Source organism: Maylandia zebra, linkage group LG6 (genome assembly GCF_041146795.1).
Source record: "Maylandia zebra isolate NMK-2024a linkage group LG6, Mzebra_GT3a, whole genome shotgun sequence".
NCBI classification, from domain to species: Eukaryota; Metazoa; Chordata; class Actinopteri; order Cichliformes; family Cichlidae; genus Maylandia; species Maylandia zebra.
In genome coordinates this window covers 21,012,506-21,032,992 of record NC_135172.1, presented here as the reverse complement: position 1 = coordinate 21,032,992, position 20,487 = coordinate 21,012,506, and the positions used below count along the sequence as shown (strand labels likewise).

Here is a 20,487-nt window from a genome sequence, read left to right as displayed (position 1 = left end):
ACAATATGCTTTTTTCATATCCCATAAGATATCCTTGATACAAACATTTAAGTCTCGGAGGTCCTCAACCTTTACAGCAGTCTGCATAACAAATAGACAAAAGAGATTTTGCCTAACTCAAAAAGCAAACCAGACATTTCCTACCCTGTAGCTCAGGTGGTAGAGCAGGTCATCTACTGATCGGAAGGTTGGTGGTTCGATTCCCGGCTTCCCCTAGTCTGCATGCCAAATATCCTTGGGCAAGATACTAACCCGAAATTGCTCTCCGATGCATTCATCGGAGTATGAACGTGTGTGAATGTCAGTTGTGCTTGTGCGAATGGGTGTGAATGGGTGAATGCACAAGTTGTGTAAAGCGCTTTGAGTGCTCAGAAGAGTGGAAAAGCGCTATATAAGAACCAGTCCATTTACCATTTACCCTGTAACAGCTAAACCTGTAAAGTTAAAGCTATGGGAATTTCAGTGACATGCTCAGTGTTTAAGCTTAGGAATCCTGCAAATCAGTGGAATCTTGAGATATTCCTTTCCTGAGGGACACTGGGTGTGCAGCTCACAGTACTAAGGAGACTTGATCTAGGACTGATCCCTGGAACTTTACCACAGTAATTAGGTTTGTCAGCTTGGCAAAGTAGTAAAAACGCTTTGTACTGTGTCACCTCAACGGGCTGGATTTTTGTCAGGGATCAAGATGTAGAAAGCACACCCCATACCTAAGTAGGCCTTGCTGCTAGACAAAGGTGTGATTCAATCACTAATGCGAGGCACTGCTGCTGACAAAGTCATTGTCAAATTGTCAGACCCCTTTGGCACATTTTTCACCGTCTTGCTGTGATTATATTGTCGGCTGGTGGCAAAGATCTTGACAGCAACTCAAAGAGAAGATTAACACCTCCGTCTACCACTGTCTCCCATCACAAAGTTAGCAGTGGTTAGTGCTGCAGCACTGGTGAATGGCGGTGGGACACAAAACTGAGCTGCTCTACTCTGCAACTGGCCGTACATAAACACAAACATAACTGCACACACATGCACATAGCCACGCGACTGTGGTCTCCCAGTAATAGCTTTGTGCCTCTTGGGGCCTTGCACAGAGCGTTCCTGCTCTTATCTTTGTTTATGTAAAGGGCAGATCATCATGTCCAAGTGTGTGTGAGTGCCCGTGCACAAACTCTTGCAACATGCTTGTTTAAAGTGCACATTTAAGTAAGAATGTAAGTGTGTGTGTATGTGTACTGGGGGAAGGTGATAAGGCAGTGCCTGGCACCAAAGCACCACCTGGCACTGAGCCTTGGATCTTGAAGATGAGAGAGTAATATTGGTGGGTTTGAGAGTGCACACACTCACACACACTCACACAGAGCAAAAGATTAGGCAGAAAAACACAGAGGAGCGCAAACCACAAGAACTCACTGGTGCCTACGCCTGAATAATGTTTTTGGGTTTTTTTGGGTGATCTGGCATGCGTGTGTCTGTGCTCACTGAGGTCAGTCACCTGTAGCAGTCTATTGATCCTCCCCCTTCTCAGAGCCCAGTTGTCTTTGTTGATTACAACCTTTACCTTCCAATGTGCACACTTTCAAGCCAGAGTTGTGGGAGCCAGTACCTTAGATGTGCATCTTTAACTAAAATATATATGTGTATATATATATATTAATTTTTTTTTTTTTTTTTTAAATCCGGAACTAGAAAAGACTTAGCAATGCCACTGGTGAGCTGTGAGGGCCAGGAACTGATGTATCATCGTGATTAAAACCAGTATTTTTGGTGACCGTGTATCATATCCTGTCTGTGTCTGCAGCACTCAGCCCACAGAGAGCAGTGTGCCAGTGACAGCACAGCTCACTTGGTGGTCCCAGCACTCAGCCACTTACCCATTTAATAAGACAGACTTTAAGAGGACTGAGCCAAGCATATTCACAGTGCTGCAAGAGATTTTAATTTTTTTTCCCTCACTTTTTACAAGAGTAGTTTTGTAGGCAGCCCAGGGGCTGGCATTCACCAAGGCTGCGTGTGTGTGTGTCTCTCGCTCTCTGTTAGGTATACATTTATTAGCCATTTATTACTATTATTAGTCGCCTTTTCTCTCTCTCTCACTCGCCTTCACCTTAGTGAAATTCTAATAAACAATCAGGGTAGCACCATGCTGAGATGCTTTGTAATGGGCTCCTAATTAGGGACTCCAAACACAGAGAGCAGCTGCTTCACGCCTCGTTTTCTGCACTCATCTGCGCAAAACTGGATGAATTGATTCCATTTGCTCGCCACTTAATGCGCTGATTGTTTATTGGCATTGCTGGGAATAAAAAGAAATAAATAAACAGAAAAAATGTCTTTAAGCTTCAAATGCATGCTAATATCAATCACCATTAACAACAAAAAGCAAACAAACGGATTGACCTATGATGGAATTCGACTTTAAAGTTTCTTCCTTAAAAGTGAAGTGCACAGATTTGCCCTCACACTGAAGCATCACTCTAGCCCCAACCCCTCCTTCCCCTACCCTTCCTCAAACCCTTTGTCCACTTCTCCTCTCCTGTCTCATGTGAAGTGAAGCCAGACCAATTGGTGCTGGAGAGGCAGTGTCTTTCTTTAGACCAGTAGCAGAGGGAGGAAGAGAGAATGAGGATGTGGGGTGGGCACGGGAGTCATCGCCTTCTCCTCACACCTGCATGACAGGTCATCCTGCTTAATAAAGGCACTCAGGCAAAACGCATCAGAGAGAAAGAGAGAAAGAGTGAAAGGATTAGGGCTTTACAATACGCTGGTGAGGTGCTGACCTACAAAAATGCACAAACCAGTCACTTAAGTCTAAACTCAAATGGGTCTGTTCTGTTTCAGCAAACCATCACACATTATTTTGTATTCGGCGGCAAACTTCCACAGGTGTCTCACCACTGGTGTCGGTTCACGATGGGGTCAGTTAACATTTTAACCAGTGCCGCACAACACAGCGGTACAGTGCAAGCTGTGTCCTCTCTGCCAATGACACCACAGCATCACGTAGAAAATACAGGAAGTCAAACACAGCTGGGGCCACTGGTGAAAAATGAAACGGTGATAGAAATGGTGCAAAGGACAACTACAGTACTCTCCAGTGTGTGGTTCACCGGCATGTGTGTGTGTGTGAGGTCCTCCGATGTGTGTGTCACACTCCTTTCCCTCCACCAGTCTGCCTAGCTCATTTCCTCCACAAGCCGCCTCCCCGCTACTTTATGAGTGAGAGCTTCTACATCTCTCACCTCAGGACACACTTCAGTGTCTAAATGTTTCCATTTGTGGGGGAAGTGACACACATTCACTCACACCGTGGGGCATTTACCCATAACTAACCATCTTGCATATAAAATGCAGGCAAATGAAAGTGATTGGTTAAAATTCTCACTCTCAGGGAAACCTGTATGATGTGAGTATTTGTGAACATTTCGGCCTCTAAAGGGACATTTCCACTTTGAGCTGCCATACGAACTGTCAGATAAATCATAGTTTCTCATCGTTTGAGAATTTACGTATTGTCCATTATTGCCGTGATTGTACTTCTTCTACTTCTGTCGGTGCTTTTTAGTCTGAAATCTCTATTTTTCTGTCCACAAAAGTCCCCAGTCAGTGCTTATTCTACACAAGTAATTTCCACAGCACTCCCTAAACAATTCAGTGTGACAATCAATGCAGGACTGGAATATCTCATGTGGATCGATACAGTGGGATGCTGCTAGACAAACCAGTGCTACACGGGATCAACACCTTCCCACACCGTCATTAGTGTCGCTGACCTTGAAGTAAAATTCAATTTCCCTCTGCAACAACAAGCCATCCCCAGCCCCCTGAAAAGCTACTTCAGAATTCAGAAGCCATTTCCTCCTTCCAATGCAGGCAAGACAGGATATTATAACTTATGAAAAGGATCTATGCAGCGAGGGATGCTGACAGAAAGAGGGGGGATTCTGTTTGAGGAGGTAATTATAACATGAGCTCCTTTGAAAAGTAAAGAGGACAGAGGCTGGCTGAGGTAAATAAAAATTCCTGATAACAGCCTGGTAGATCCCCAGTTTCAATTAGGGCGTATGGATGACTGTGGAAGTCTCTCCTGGGATGCTTCGGCTTCCAGCGAGGACCTATTGAGGGTAGTTTCCTGGGACATGGACACTGGGTAAAAAGAGAAAGGCAAATGCGCTGCGAGAGAACCAGAGATCCCATTACACTGATCAGTGTAGCGCATATCACATGAAACCGCCGAGGAGGAGGAACGATGTGTTCAGAGGGGATAAAGAGAAAGAGGGCGCCCATTAATATAGGCAGAATATTCCTTTTTTATTCTAATTATGACATGCGGGTGGAACTTAGGAGGGAAGAAGAAAAGCACCGGTGGCCCCTTTTCTCCACTTTGAGACAAGTGGACAGCGATAGCTACTTTTCTCAGAGAGAGGCTGAAAGTTCGTAGAAAGGAGGGTGTGTGTGTTAGAGTGGGGTCCATGGGAAGAGATGGAGCCAGGGAATCAAACCAGCGTCTCAGATAAAGCTGTAGCATTGGCTACTAGACTTTGAAGTCAGGCTGATCATGGGGATTTGAGAGGGATATACCTTGTGTGTATGTGTGTGTTTGTGCGTGTGTGTGCCTGTGAGTGTGGTTTGATAAAAACCCCAAATGGGATCCCATTGGAGCCCCTAGACCTGACCATGTATGCTAAGCATATCATTTTCCCTTGCAATGTTTGCCCTGCACAGCATGTTGCCTTCCCAATCAGATTCCTTTAGATCCATCTCCTCAGACATGCACACTCAAACACATGCATCACTCACATATTTGGACATTGAATATACCTGATTTATTAATTTGATTACAGACTGGATCACCCTGTTTTAGTTAAAATAATATTTTGAAGTCTACATATGGCCAACAAGCATGTAATTGATGCACTTAGGGATTTTTGTAATGTGGTGTAATTGCTTGAAAATGATGTCAGGTCAGTGAATGAGTCATGTCATGGCACAACTGAGGTCATGCTTACAGGTAACTCCTTTCTGTCATGACACACTGCAAAAATATCGAAAATATATCCCTAATATTCTGCCAAAACAAAGACATGAGCAGAAAATATTTTAAAATGCAAGTAATCCAACACGTTCAGTCAGCCAGACTACTGGTTAAAGACGACACACTACACGAAACACTAGAATATTCTTGTTTTTCTACCTTCACTGCATGACACAGTCAAATGGGCTTAAACTATGTAAAACCAAGCAGAAAAACTGGTTTCATATCATTATATATCATTTTTTTTCCTCTGAATTTGTGCAGCAGCTTGTGAGGCCTTGTTGAATCTATGGTAAAATTCAGACTACCTTCCAAATCCAATATAAGAGGAATTATTTCCCAAATTCCTGCATACAATGTAACCTGCTCATAACCTTTCTTCTCCAGCTTGAATTCATTTGAGGGCTCGGGCTAAGGATTCAAGAGTGAGGGACTGAGGATTTGGCATGGGCAGGTCTTGTATAAGGAGCTGGCTGCGAGCTCTTCAAGCTGTGAGAAAAGGGACAGTTTAAAGGTTTACAGATTCTGCAAACATTGCATAATTTTTCGATTGCATATTATCACATGGTGCGTGTCGGACTGGACGTTTCTTGTTGAAAAGTATTTTTCAACATGCAAAATTGGCTGTGTTATCAAATGGTGTGGTTTTAATGCCTTACTGATAATGCTGATCTACCTTTCTCTGGCTGATCCTCTTATCTGAAATCGCATCCTTTTATCTCTAGCTTACTAAGAGGTGAGTGATTGAGAATAAGAAGGAAGAAGACACCCTTAAGAGCCCTAGGGAGGACAAGTGTGTGTCTGTGTGTGTGTGCATACAAAGGGGGTAAGAATCACCTTGATTCAGTACACCGGCTGTCTTTGAAGTGTCTGGAGCCCAGTACGGCCAGCACAGAGCCAACCATAAGCCTTCCAGCAAAAATCGAGCCTGACCTCCCCACCAAATCATAACCATATGAACATAAGAATTTCCACCTTAGGAGAATGCTTTCTCCCCCGTCCATCTCCCAGGGTGAGGCATTAAGTTGTGATAACAGAAAACAGGTTCTGAGAGGGGGTGGGAGGGGGGCATTTGGAGGTGATGGAGGGTGGAGAGGAGGACAGGAGGACAGGAGGAAAATGGGGGTTACAAGTGTGCCGTATGGAGGAGAATGGAGAAGGGGATTGTGTCCAAAAAATGTTGTTGTGCACAGCCTGACTACCTAAAATGGAAGTTTCTCAGGCGAGGATCAAGAGATATGGTGACCTTCACAGTTGACAGAGTGAGAGACAGAAGACGGGAGGGGGAGTGGAGTGGGAGAAAGGCAAGAAAAAAAGGAGACAGAAATTTTGAAATGTGACTCTAACTCAGTAAATACCTTTCTAAACCACTATAGAGAAGCAGAGTGGTACCTTCACTGAGGCCTTAGGACCCACCTGCAACTGGAAATGGTTTCCTGCCTTACACAAACACTGTTGCACCCTAATCCATGTAATTACATCCCATATTCCACATGTGTAAGTACACATGTACAACATTACAGTTCTTTTTTTTTTTTTTGTTTTCTCCCAAAAATCTACACCTAACTTCGATGTGAAGACTCACAGGGGAAGCAACATATTTACCAAGTGAGTAATAATAATAATAATAATAATAACAATAGAAAAAAATCAAAGATGTTTTACAGCATAATTCACATTAAACACATCCTCGTGCATGGACGTCTGCCACTGAAACAAAGCCCCATGTTGGAGAGCTTTTCGGGTGGATGAGTGTGATTTTGTGGCTGTATGTGTGTGCGATAGTTTGAATAAGCATTCCTCTGAGTGTGCGTGCAATTAGGGTAAGGCTGTTTGTGTGTGTGTGTGTGTGTGTGTGTGTGTGTGTGTGTGTGTATAGAGTGTGTGCGGTTGTGTGGCGGTGGTGGTTGTTAGCGGTTCCATCTGGGTCTCCTGGAAGCTATGTGGAGTCAGGAAAACCACATCTCATAAAAGCGGAGGCAGCCCAATGTTCTACAAGGACAGAACATTACTGAAAATGTCGCTCAGGAAAACCCTGGGCTTCAGCCCACATGTTGGCTGCAAAGGCTCTATCTCTCTCTCTATTTCCACTCAGTCTTTCTCTCTCTCTTTACTTGTTTTTTTACTTGGTACGGGATAAGAAAGAAGAAGACAAAATAGACAGCAGGGAGTGTGGGAGACAGAGGCTGAGACAGAGAGAAGCCAGCGCTGATAGCAATTCCATCTGTCGGTATCGAACAGAGGAGTGAGCAGTGACAGGCTGTGGGATGGGGCGGCAGCGGCGGCGGTTGTCTTGGAGGGGTGGGGGCATCTGGTGCACATTGGCCGAGGGTCTGTCTGGAAGCAACCATGGGAGAGGAGGGAGGACGGAGGGAGAAAAGCACGAAGGCCTGAGCAGTGGACAAGGTAAAAGTCCTGCCAAGATGAAGGGCAAAAAAAAAAAAAAAGATCCTGGCAACCAATAAATGTGTCTGTGTTGTTCACATACTGCCTTGGATTGAACCTGAAATCAGGGGAATATGGGAGAAATCGCAGGGAAAGCAGCTTAAAGGGTAAAAAAACCCACCACAGGCACACGTGCATAACTATCAGCCATCACTCTCTGGTGGAAAACCTCTTAGCTCCAATTTTGATGATTCCACAGACATTTTAAGGTTATTCAATGTCAGCCTATAAAAAAAATAAAAGAAAGAAAGAAAGACAGAAACACCATTTGATAAGTTGCTGAGTTTTTATCATGGGTAAAATATAGAGTTTAAATGAACTGAATGCCTGAGACGTTAAGGTTTATTTATACAGTTAAGTTGAAATAAAACACTATTTATAATATTCCTTTACTGTAAAGTAAACGAGTCTGCCCTGCAGGGTAATCAAGTCTTGATTTGAGAGGCTGTAATCACGGTAGTTAACCCAAACGTTCTTATGCAGAAGCATCCACCGATGCTTCTGATATGAATGAACAACACATGAATGATTGCTGATGTTTATTTTTGTACATCAATGTATACTGTGCGTAAGGTATGTAGGTGTTTGGCTCGCTCGCTGTGATCATACTCAACCTACTGGGACAATCGTCAGTTCCTACTGGAAATAATAAAGGCAGAATAAGCAAGTTTAAATAAAAGCAGTCCACTGCTGACGACCTTCAAACACGCTGTAAAATGTGCGTTGACGAGAGGCTTCGTTACATCATACTAGTTCCGAAATCATGCACGCATCTTCTTGGTAATGGCAGTAATTTATATCATATCTTATTGAAATAAAAATTAATTCCGTTACTCCTGTGGCCTCAGCACCTTCGTTCAAATCCTACATCGGTACAAGCAACCCTTTGAAAGCCAGACTGCCAGGATTACGCTAAAGTAATTTATCATCGAATAATGTCCCCTGACACGAGTATAAAAAAAAGACAACTTATTATCTATCATCTGCAATAAAGTTCGTCTCATTTTTATCTCTCATTTAGTGCGATGCAGCGGTGGGAAACACGCCCCTTACATAAGGCGTCGCCCGGAGGCTCGGTGAAGATGATTGAATTTCATAGCTACTTACGGGCTAATAGGGCCGTACAATGACTACTCACTGTCCTTAAGTGACTGGCTGCTTCTCTGTGGCCGCGGCCCCTTTGAAGCCCTTCCGAGGAGATCTAGAGGATTTAGTCAGTAGCGTGACATGAGGCTGAGCAGTTGAGCAACAGTGATCCCACCAGCTGACTATTAGAACCAGCTGATAAAAACACAGAGGCTACAACTATGGGAAGCACCAGCGCTCCAGTGGTTGCTCAATGCAAGGCTTTCTCACACTGCAGACTTAACGCATTGAGTCAGGTTTCTCAGGGAAAACGTCGGGTTAGAACGATGAAAAGGCGCAAGGGGATTTTCAAGCTGACGCAGCCGCAAAAAACAAATCACTTAATTGCTGTTATTCAATGGAGCAAAAATCTCAAAAATCTAGTTGTTTTTTTTAGCTTCTCAAATGTGGCACTTTGATGCTTGTTTATATTATTTAATAGGGTCAATTCTCAATATAAATGAAAACTGACTTAATAATAACTAGTACAGGCGCTGGTGTTTATTTTGTATTAAATATGACAGTCAATAAACATGTTTTTTTAGTTTAAAAAAAATCAAAATCATTCTATTAGATTTAGTTTTATTTTATTATCATAATATTGCCAGGCTGTACGTCCTTCCTGTAACGTACAGATTGGGAGTATCGTAAGACTGCCAGATTGTTATTTTTTGCATGTGTATTTGTGTGTGTCCTAAAGAAACTAACTGAACTGGTGAGCTCGTTACACACAGAGGCTGTTTCCACATACAAACCACTTTGTCCTGATCATGCTGTTCCACTTACACTCTTGGAAGACCAAACCATATATGCATGTGCACACATACGCACACACAGACACACAGCTAACCACATGCACATGTTCACTTGCTCTTAACTAATTCATTCAGGAACACTTTGGTTTGGGTTTCAACACCAAAACCTCTGTACCTTTGATTGAGAAATGTGTCTGACTGCAATTATCTGGGAGGGGAGGGTGAAGGGAGGGATGGATAGAGAGAGGAAACGTGCTACAGCGGTTTTATAGCTTGATGGCGTGACATTTTTCTCTACATTTTCTTTTCTTTTTCTTTTTGCCTCCCTAAAAAAATCCCTTCCATTTTTCCAGAAGAGGGGCATAGTGTTGACAGAGCAGGAAAAAGGGGGCACACTGAAGTAGAAGATAACAGCAGGGAAAATGGGAAGAAAATGGATGGACAATGGGACTGAAGTGGCCGAGATTGTCAAAGCTGTGCTTTTGTTCACTAAAATTGAAAATAACTGCAATGTCAGGGGAAATCTTAGACAGATTTGGAACTGATGGTAATGATCACCACGGATGATAAGAGCCACTTTAAAAACATTATGGAAAATTGTAGGCAAATAGAAACCTTTTGCAAGGACAAATCGGTGTGTACGAGGAGAGTAAATACTAATGTATAGTATCTGGACTTTACACTAAATCCATATGAATGCTTTGTGTGTGACACTATAGCATATAAGCCGGTCACTGACCTGCAGTATGTAGCCCCTGACGTAGTCTCGGAGGGTCCAGCCCAAGCCATGCAGGATGTGCAGCACCTCCTCCTGCTTGAGCACGGAGAAAAGGCGGTCGAGAAGGATCTTGAGCCTGACAGGTACCGCCTGGGTGCCGTACAGCATCAGGCTACTGATGTCAAACACTACATTGGACTGAACGATCTCCACCTGGGTCGGGTGGTAGAGATGCTGGGTGCTGAGCTTGTCCAGAGCTGCATGAGCGACCCGGCAGAGTAAGGGAGAAAGAAAAGAAAATGCACACACACACACACACATGCACACACACACGCACACAGATACACACACACACACACACATGCACAGTTAATGACTATCAAGTTTCTCTCCCATCTCAAATCTTTCCTCTTAGGCTACTGCGTAGTCAGCACTAGCTGATAATAACATATCTATCAGATAAAAGCAGTGGCATTAATGCTATTATCAGCCATTTATTCCATTGAATCTATAATGTCTGGCTCTTTCACATTTACGCTGTCCTTGCACCTTTGTTTTTATTTGCCTCTTTTGTCTTGATGTGTCACCCCAGTTTCACCACGTTTTGCCTCTAACCTTAACACCTTTTGGCTCACTTATTATTATTCAGAAGCAACGGAGCCAAAGTTGCATGGTTACTGGGTGCATGTCATAGGGGTTAAAGGGTAACATAGGATTTCTTTCTACTGTGTTGGACATTTAAAGATGACAAGAAGCAGGAGGGACATAATTAAGTCAGTGGTTATCCTGTTTTGTTTTGTTTTTGCAAGACATATTCATAAATGTCTTGCAAATAAAATTTTGCATTGACTTTTTATGCTGTTTTTTCATATTAATGGAAGTATTACAAAGAAAAAGCAGACTATACGAATTGTTGGTATTACATAATTATAAATGATATGTCTACTGTTTACTAAAGAAAAACATGCTGAGGAGCCCTGCATCTACATGCAGCTACCAGCAAATTTCAGCAATAACCTGCGACAGCTTGTTGGTTGCACTCCCCTGAGGGGCAAAAATGGGGGCAAAAAGTTGCTCTCTGTCACTGCAGCTCGTAAAGGTTAACAGTCAGTGCAAGTTACAGTATAGGTTTGTCAATACCCCCACTGTTGCCGGCTCACTCACCTCTTCCTGCTCCCTGCCTGGGTGACACCTGGTGAACTCTTTATCTCTTCTCCTCTTTCTCAGTCCCTCTCTCTTTCCTAACCCCCCCTCCTTCTCCCACCCCTCTTTCCCCGCCTGTCTGGGTGACACCTGGTTGGGTCTCTCTCTGATCCCGGGACGTTTTTTTTTTTTTCCTGCTGACGAGGGCTTTGCCTGACAACACAGCACAGCCAGACACGAACATAATAAAAAATGAAGAACTACTTGTCAGAGTCCCTGCCAATGCCGACATGAAATGAAAAGTGGGGGAGAGGAGAGATGGGTGCTTGACAGTTCAGAGGGAGAGATTAAAAAATAGTCAATGGGGTCCTGTGCGATCTTCTGAAGGGCCCATGGCCTGCGCTTCTGCAGACGCAAGCCAAACAGGTGTTTTCTTTTATCTTCACCCCCCCCACACCCTCCTTCTTCTCTTTGTACTTTCTTGCCTCCTCTCCCTTTTTCTTTTACCCGCTTGAAAAACTCATAAGGTGTGGTCTCTTGCTACTCTATCTCTCTTGCGGCTGTAGAGTTTTTCTTTCTTTTTTTTGATCTAAGATGCAAAAACAAGACTCTTTGAAAGCAAAAAAAACAAACAAACAAAAAAATCAGAAGCAAACGAACTGCAAAGTTACTTTTACTGTGGAAAATTAGCAAAAATCATTTGGATTTTAGTACAGTTTTAGTAAAGTTAACAGAACACAGATAATATTAGTTGTACTGTGATAATTTCTATATAGAGCCCAGCTATATAGAAACATAAAGTAGTTTTATGAAAACCCTAAAGGATGAATCTATTCATTATTTCAATAACTAGCTTTGGTAGATACAACAACAACCTTAATGATTTATGGTCATGTGATTTTCTCACCATGAGCTACCCAGCCATGTTTGCACTGGTCACATGTTCGTAGGTGAATCTTCCCTGGCTGGAAACACTCACACGTGCAGTTCACCAGTGTGCAGCGAATGGCCTGTGGAAACACACAAGAAAAGAAGAAATCCAAATCAATTACAGTTTGGGTAAAAAGGAGAGATAATGGAGCAAGACTAACAGAGAGCAGCTTTCAGCTAACAGCCGTGAACTGAAAAAAAAAGAAAGAAGTTTAAGAAGACTGCTGCAGGTCAGCAAAAGCTCAAAGCTCATCACATACTGAACATAATGCTTTGACTGTTTCCTTAAAATGTGACAACAGCGAGATAAAGACCGGATCCTACATATCCAACTACTTTTTGATTCCATAGTGCGACTCCGCCTCTCCGTATACAGTAAGAATCCTGAGATCACGTGACCCAACAAAGGGCTTTGCTTCCTGAAAACATAGAAATGTAACGTGTTTTGACTGAGGCTCCATTACTCAACACTGGAGTTGCACTTAGTCTGACCCCAGAAAGCTTTTAGTAGGAAGAGGTTAAGTGTCCAGACTTGACAAGGCCGACTCAGTGCAGTGCAACACATCGTCTTCTGAGGCTTAACCTCCCCATAAAAAACAAAACAGACAAGACAATGTCCTGTTAGATTTTAAAGGTGTTCACTTGATCACATATATGAGTCTGATTGTTCAATATCGCAAAAATTGTATAAATGAATGCAACTTCATCACCCAGAAGAGTACAACAGCTGCAAGCTGTAAATGTCAGGCTGGCACGGGGAAGCAAGAAGGCAAGAAAATGAATTAGAAATAAGAATCTTTAATAGGAATTGTCAGCCTTGTGTTTATCAGACTTTTTTTTTTACATTATCTATATGAAATGATGAATAAAGATCCTAACACCAACCTAAACTGCCTGAGGGGAATCAAAAGCTGTAGGAGGATCAGTGCAGCAAAATGTCTTATGGGAAGAAAACACTCATGACATCCAAAGTTTTCTTTGTTTTTAATCAAATATGTATTTTATTTTATTTTTTTACTTTAATGTAATGTTGGCTGTTGTGTGCAAGTTGATAGCTTCCTACTCCATGAGGCAGTCACTGTTTATGCTGGTGATGCATAAAAAAAGTAATAATAATAATAATAATAATGATTAAGGGCTAAATAATCATTATGCGATAGTCTAATAGTTTTGAGATTTCATTGCGGTAAATGCATTACCTCGTTTAGTCTCTCAGACTCATTACCATCATCCATTGAACTGCAAGTGCAGATCAGAAATCTTCTCACTGCTTCACAAATTCTGCACATTTTATATTTACAGAGTTTACAAGTTAATATAAATAGAATAAAATATTTTACATTCAGTATGGCGGCGGGTCTGTGCCGAAATGCTGAGGATATTCTTCCTATGTGTTCTTTCTTTAAAATGATAAGAAGAAAAATCTGTAATTAAAAGTATTGCAAAGAAAATATGTCAGGTGTTCTTAATGCGGCACATTGGCTGGAAGGTACAAAGGGACTGCAGCGAGCTGCTGCGTATTTACTCTGATGGGGAATTTCAAATGATGCAGAAGCTTGTCAGATCAAAATGCCGACATACCTGTGGGTGTCTGTCAGAGACAAAAAAAAAAAAGAGGAAGACAATATAAAGCTAACTGCTAGTTCATAGACCAAACTTTACTTATCAGCACACTAAACTTTATGAATTTATTGTCTGCACTGAATATGTTATCTCATACTGTCTCAATGTAATTTTTACAAGGTAATGGTGGGACAGTTTTGTGGGTCGTAGGCTGGAGTCCATCTCTGTGCCACCAGCCTATATTTCACAATATCAGAAGCAATCAGCACTTTCAGATAGACAAGGATTAGAGGCGCAGATCGGCCTTTGCATCACACAGCTGAGGTCAGCGCACGAGCTGCAAAAGACAGAATTTTTCTGCTCTTTGCTTTGAGTAACATTCACCCCGTCTGCGGATTAGACCAATATCCTGCAATTCAAGATATAAAACTCGCCTCACTCACAATTAACTAAGGGACCATAAAATCTATCAGAATCCCCCCCTTTGCTTGCCCTGAGGTGTTGTAAACCAGATTAGTTACTGGAGGTGTCAAAATGAACACGGGCTAATCCAAGATTAAACACAAAATTACACCACTTCTAACCATGTCACCTCACAGTTTGACACCAAATGAGACAGGAGACAGAGATTATTTGACTTCACACCATTTTTAAGCTCTCCAGGTGCAGGGATGGCAATCCTCGCAGTGTGCGAGGATTACACGCCGTGTGTCAGTCGGAGCAAAAGTTAAGCACTGAGCTGACGTTCTAATCCAGAGCAGTGCGCATTAAACGAGTTCAGTGTTCCTTTAGTCAAGGACACATACTAACCAGATGTAGGAGCTCATAAACATTCAGAGGTAGTTAGGGTCAAATGCGTGACCTTTCAGATAGACAGACAAAAAAGGAGAATTCTTCAGTGGTATGTTTTGAATAGTTTTCCATAAAATTCCTGATTTAATGTAACAACTTTGTAGCAACATCCATGCTCATGTAGCCACTTACAGCCCTTTTTTACTTCCTAATCAAATTTCCATGTTGCCAACATATAAGTTCCCTGCAGCCTAGATTACAAGACTACTCCCTTATTCACAAAGGGTCGACACAGTGCGTAGCACAGTTTGATCCACCTGTTTAAGTCAGATTCCCTTTCTGACGCAGCACCAAAAGGTTGGTGTCGTGTTAGGTGAAGGTGTAAACGACTACACTACTGAACCACCTACAGGCCTACAAGAAAAATATTGAAATTATTGTTATATTTCAGTGGAATATTTTTTCTTTAATACATTCTTATCTAGTTAAACTGATATCCTGCTCAACTAGTGTTGAACCAATGATTACAGTGAAATGTAAGAAAAGTGCTACTGAAGTGCTTTCTTAACAGTCAGACCCCCAATTATGTTCAGAGCTAAAAAGATTTGATCAGTGGAAACTCAATAAGCAACATCCTTGATGACTGATTGATGTTTTTTTAAGGTTCTGACTTTTCAAGTTTGAATTATTGCTTTACACTTTCCCGAGCATGCTTGACTATTTTATAGACATAGTCAAGCAGATCATTTTGTGGTCCTGTTATGTTGTACACACTTCATCTTAATTTTTGAGTACATTCTTTGGCTTAATTGCACTTCAGTTTATTCTGCTTTTGCCACAGAAGACTTTCCTGCATAAACTATGAAACTCTCCTCACAAAATCTAATTTAGAGCAGCCAAATTTAGCACGATGATGTCACACAGCACAGGCCTTTTTCTAATTACCTCTCTGCGCGGCACCGCTAACAGCAGAAGATGGAAACAAACAAATGGAAATATCAAATGCACCTCTGCTGTTTACGAGCTGGGGTCTGACAGCTGACAAGATACTTAAGGGGCGTCTAATACAGCAATTAGAGCGTGCCACTGTCTGCAGGGCTGCTGCTGTGACAAGGCGCCCTCTAATCACTGACTTATTACGCTGGCTAGCAGCACCTCTCATATCTGGCCCATTAAGCAGACAACAGCATTAAGAAGCATTAAAGCAGCAAGCCCCTCTCGACTGAGGAGGCACTGACGGGAGAAAAAGGAAGGGAGGGGACGCACAGTGCCTGTTATTTCTCTGTATTAATTTGTGCATTGTTACGCATTTAGTTTGGAACATGTAAGAGGAGTGAAACAGAAGAAATGTTTGTCATGTGACTGCATCAAAGCTGATTGCGCACAATGAGATAAAAGACTACAGAGTGAGAGGCAGCAGACGGATGTGTCAAGGATGGCCATCAAAAACAAGATCAAGATGTGAGTTGGCCTGTGCGTGTGGCTTGTCAGAGGAAATGAGAAAGACAAAATCATCAGACTTCTCTAAGATGCTCACGTACTTGCAACTCCGCTTCTGTGGCTCTGGATTGTATTTGACCGTGGTTTAACCTGTGTCTGGCCTGTGCTGGGTCAGGGACGAGCTTGGGCCCAGATCCCACCGCTACACTCGCACATATTTGTCACAGCAGGCCGGGGGAGGAGGCTGTGTTATCTGAGGCCCGGCCAGATACACAACATTAGTCACTGTGCTAGTGTCTCGCCAGGGTTTCCTCTTTGGCTCGCAACTAAAGACGACGATTGTGAGCAAAAGGACAGAGGAGTGTGCGTTGGGCTTCATAAATCACAAGAAAACTTAACAGCTAAACAGCAAGCCGAGGAAAATCCCGACAAGGCTTCAGCAATTAGACCCGAAACAACAGTCAACTCTCTCCCAGCTGTCGCGTTACCACTGTGGTCAACAACTTAACCTAGATGCAATCAGAACGCATCATTTCCAGCCCCTATCTGGCTCAAGTGTGTCCGTCTCTCACTGCTGGGTTTTGTTTAGCTCGAGGCTTGATGTTTCATGGATGTTTTGCTTGGCTCACAGTCCCTGTCCCAGCCCAATTGTATAAACACTGACAGTTAGCAATGGCCAGCATCAGACTGGGGAGGACTCTCAATTAAAAGGCTGTTAGTGGGACAGATGGACTGAAGAACTGCAGGAAAGGGGAGCTGCTGAACAAGATGGCTTCATCTTGGACTTTAGTTTAGATAATCAGTCCAACTCTAAACCAAGCAGCAGCATATGTAAAGGTCAACCAAGATACTCATTTGGTGCTGTGAAACTAAAGAACTGACGGCGATCCTAAACTAATATCCGTTATAACTGTATTCCTAACTGTCATATTTGAAGGTTGACATTGTAACTATATGCTACCAAAAACACCACAAAAGCACCAGCTGCCTAGCCCGTTTCTGCCTCTCTATATCCTCTCTAGACTTCGTACGACGAAGCCAACACAGACAGCTGCTGGATGCTGGGCGGGTATTGTTCCTTCTACTTTAACTAAAACCTTTATCATGTTCAACACACAGCCACAGACCACATTTCTTGTTTGGTGAGTTAAGCAAAGCCGAGATTTAAATGAAAACCCCGTGCGTACTTGCACATCATGTGTGCATGTGTGTAAGTCTTTGCAGCAGCAGCTTGAGATTTAAATTTGTCTCTGCTTAGGGTCACTGTAAAACACTGGGAGCATCTTGTCCTCTCTTCCACCCACAAGATATTATCTCATCCATGAGTTAGCTGCTGAAATGCTGTCAATTTCCTGCCAGAAATGTGCAGCCAACATGTGTAGGAAAAGAGGCACGGCAGCTTTGCGTGTCATAAAACGGGCCCTGGATCCGTCAGATAGATCAGGACTTCACAATGTCCATATTGGAAACAGGTGACAAATAAAACACGGCGAATAAAGAAAGTCTTTGTAGTCAGACACAGCATGCCACAAAATACAGGGGAGCAAATGCCTCATGCCAGGGCTAATCTTTGCTTGTTTGATTTCATACATTGGATTTGGCTCGAAACAGAGCTTTCTTGCTTTACAAAGTGGTACAAAATAAACAACGATTAATCACTTGTGCACTAGCTTTAGTTTTCAAACACTTGCTCTAAACTGCAGTCCACAGAATAGAGACTGTTTTCCACAGAAATTCCCACAGTGTGAGGCTCGTCCTCCGTGTCAGCGCTCGTTTTGAGCCCACCGCCTGGCAGTCACAGAGCCAGAGGTCCCTGTCCTTTGTGCAGCTGTGCGTCTGGGCTTTGACACGGGGCAGAGGGACCAGAACTATGCTAATAGGAACCAAATGGGGCGTGAGTCCCCGGTGGATTACAGAAGGAGAAGAGAAGCATGTGTTTTCGTGTATTCATGTGGAGATCTGGGACCCCGCTCTTTTTTTCCTTTCCACCCCCCCCCCCCCCACCCCCCCACCCCCCCACCCCCTCTTTCAGTCAAACAAATAGAGGCAGCCATGTCTGTTGTTTGCACGCACTCTCAGCTAATGACCTGACATATTTTTTATTGTCAATCAGTTGGTGTATCCCTAGCCTGATCAAATAAATACAAAAGGCTAATATGATGTTTGGATTTAGGCCTTTTTCAAAGGCGTCTTTTGTGACACACTGTAAACTTCTTAATCTGAAGTTCAAAAGGGCCAAGTCTGAAAATGAAGTTAGAACTGAAGTGAGCAAGGAAAAATAAACATCGAGTAAAGACTAGTGAACGTCCACTCCGAAATGTTTCGAATCAGATCGATGATGAAACCTTCGGTCTGACTTACTTGCATGATAAATAGCCGAGCGTGTACTTCTGGACAGTCGCACTTGTTTATAAAGTGGACGGATAAAGGACCCAGCTGGCTTTGATATTGTGAAACACAGAGGAAGAGGGAGCATAATATAGAAATACCGGATCAGAAACACAAGCCTGTGATCTCGCTCTGATATGCCATGCTCTCAGACAGTGCAACCTATAAAGATGGAGAAATGCACCACATGGTTAACACAGAACTACACTATCAGTTCAAATACCTAAGCATCAAGGGAACAGCGGTTTCTCCCATCTTTTGTGTAGACAGCAGGTCCATGCAGAGGCCCCCTAGTCCAGGCCGCTGGCCCCTCTCAGCTCTCCTCAAAGCAATTCCCCTGCCAGAGATCAAACCACCTGCCCAGTGACAGACCTTTGGGTCCACAGACACAAGGCCAGGTTCAAAGAAGAAGTGCAAGGGGAAGCAGGGATGGAGCGAGAGAAGGAATGGGAAGTGGGGAAAGAAAAAAAAAGTGAGATAGCAAGGGAGCAGGGGGTGGTTTGGGGGGAAGAGGGGTTGTCAGGTAAGGTAGTTTGTAGGAAAGGTGGAGAAGGAAGGGAAAGCTAATGAGGGGAGGTAGGTAGGCTTAGAAAATGTTTTGCAAAAGATGCTAAAATTCCCAAAAGAGACAGCTGTTTGAGACTTTCTTTTTTCACCTCATGTGAATATCTGAAATACTGTATCAATGCTAATATTCAGGTCAAAAGCCAAAGAGGATAAAGCTGCAAACAGCAGCTGTTTCTTTAATACGACCCAAAGACATGTCAGCAGAGATATTACCTTTATATTATTGCAGACATATCTCTATAAATGTACAGAATTCCAGCATATACAGTATAAAAATTGAAAACATGTAGTTATGATGCTTATTTTCACTTTGAATAGCATTGCTATTATTCAACCACAAAACATCCAACCTTGTAGATGTGTTACATTTTAGTAGCAAATGACAGGATTTTATTAAAAATGTCAGCTTTAGTTTGATAAGATGTTTACTGGATGTTTATAACTTCTATTAGTATTAATTGAAAATAGCCAGTATCAGTTGCACTTCAGTAATTATTCCTTTTCAAACAAGCAGGAATAATATTATCTGAACTGCTACTTTTTTGGCAATAAAATAAAAAACCAAAAGCCAGTCGACACTTATTAGTCTTTCTGCTTTTCAAGCAACACACTTCCCCTATCACTAGCCATTGTGAGCACAGGAAAGGGAAGCAAATAAAGACGCCATTGTTGTCAATATATTCCACCGTCGCTGCGACCTTCAGCCTATCACAGGGAGGGACGAACGGCTGATAAGGACAACTCCCTGTCAGACTTGACACCTGCACTGGCTGGCCCACTGATTGCCCCTCGTCGAATGCAACTATCACAGCGAAGGCCTGCAATGCAACACTGCATTCCTGTCTGGAGACTTGAGCGAGTGATGTGGCCACACAGTGCGACCAGACGCACATTTGTGTGTGCGTGTGTGTTGTTGGGGGGATAAAAAAAGGAGAGAAAACGGCAAGGTGTAAAAGGAAAAGGAGGGTGAAAAAACAGGAAGAGTGGCGGAGAAGGTTAAGTTTGTAAAAATGGAGCAACAGAGGAAGAAATGACCAACAATGGTTGCTCTTTGTTTCTTCTATCAATCTCCCCCAAAAACAAACAGAAAGTATTAGTCACATCCCAGACATATTGCTGACCCCTCTCCGTGAGGGGACATCTCCATGGTGATCACTGGTTGGTGTGGGCGACGGGACACACACGATGCGGGCCTGACCGCAGCGTGACGACAGGAGGCCAGCGCAGGAGAGACTATCGCCAAATTGACATTTAGTCATCACACTAGTGTAGAGGGTGGGACTCGCTACCTCCAGTCCTACCTCTCAAACTACACACATACAAGCGCCCACACATTCTCCCACATTCCCTCTCATGCAACCCTGTGTACACTCACACACTAACACACGCACCCGTGCAGTGAATTCCCCTACTCAAACTCGCTCCCAGCCAGCAAAATCTTGGAAGAGCTCCTAGGTTCCATCTTGCCAATAGCTCTTTATTTTCTTTGACCATTTTTAATGCAAAAAATCATGTACTAATTGTGTGTAAGCAATCTGCAAATTATGTATATGTTTTTGTCAACCGAACTGAACACTACTGTAGACACC

The 20,487-nt window shown here is 43.0% G+C and overlaps 1 protein-coding gene across 6 annotated transcripts in view; it reads right to left on the bottom strand.

Annotated features, from left to right (window-relative positions):
- Window positions 1–20,487, bottom strand: part of bnc2 (basonuclin zinc finger protein 2) — a 169,491-nt gene that overhangs the window by 31,662 nt on the left and 117,342 nt on the right. For all 6 annotated transcript variants that reach the window (XM_076884853.1, XM_004549389.2, XM_076884852.1 and 3 more), the window contains 2 exons: window positions 12,126–12,228; window positions 10,097–10,332 (listed from right to left, as the gene is read on the bottom strand). In XM_076884853.1, the coding sequence (XP_076740968.1) occupies window positions 10,097–10,332; window positions 12,126–12,228 (339 nt within the window). The remainder of the gene's footprint in view (window positions 1–10,096; window positions 10,333–12,125; window positions 12,229–20,487) is intronic.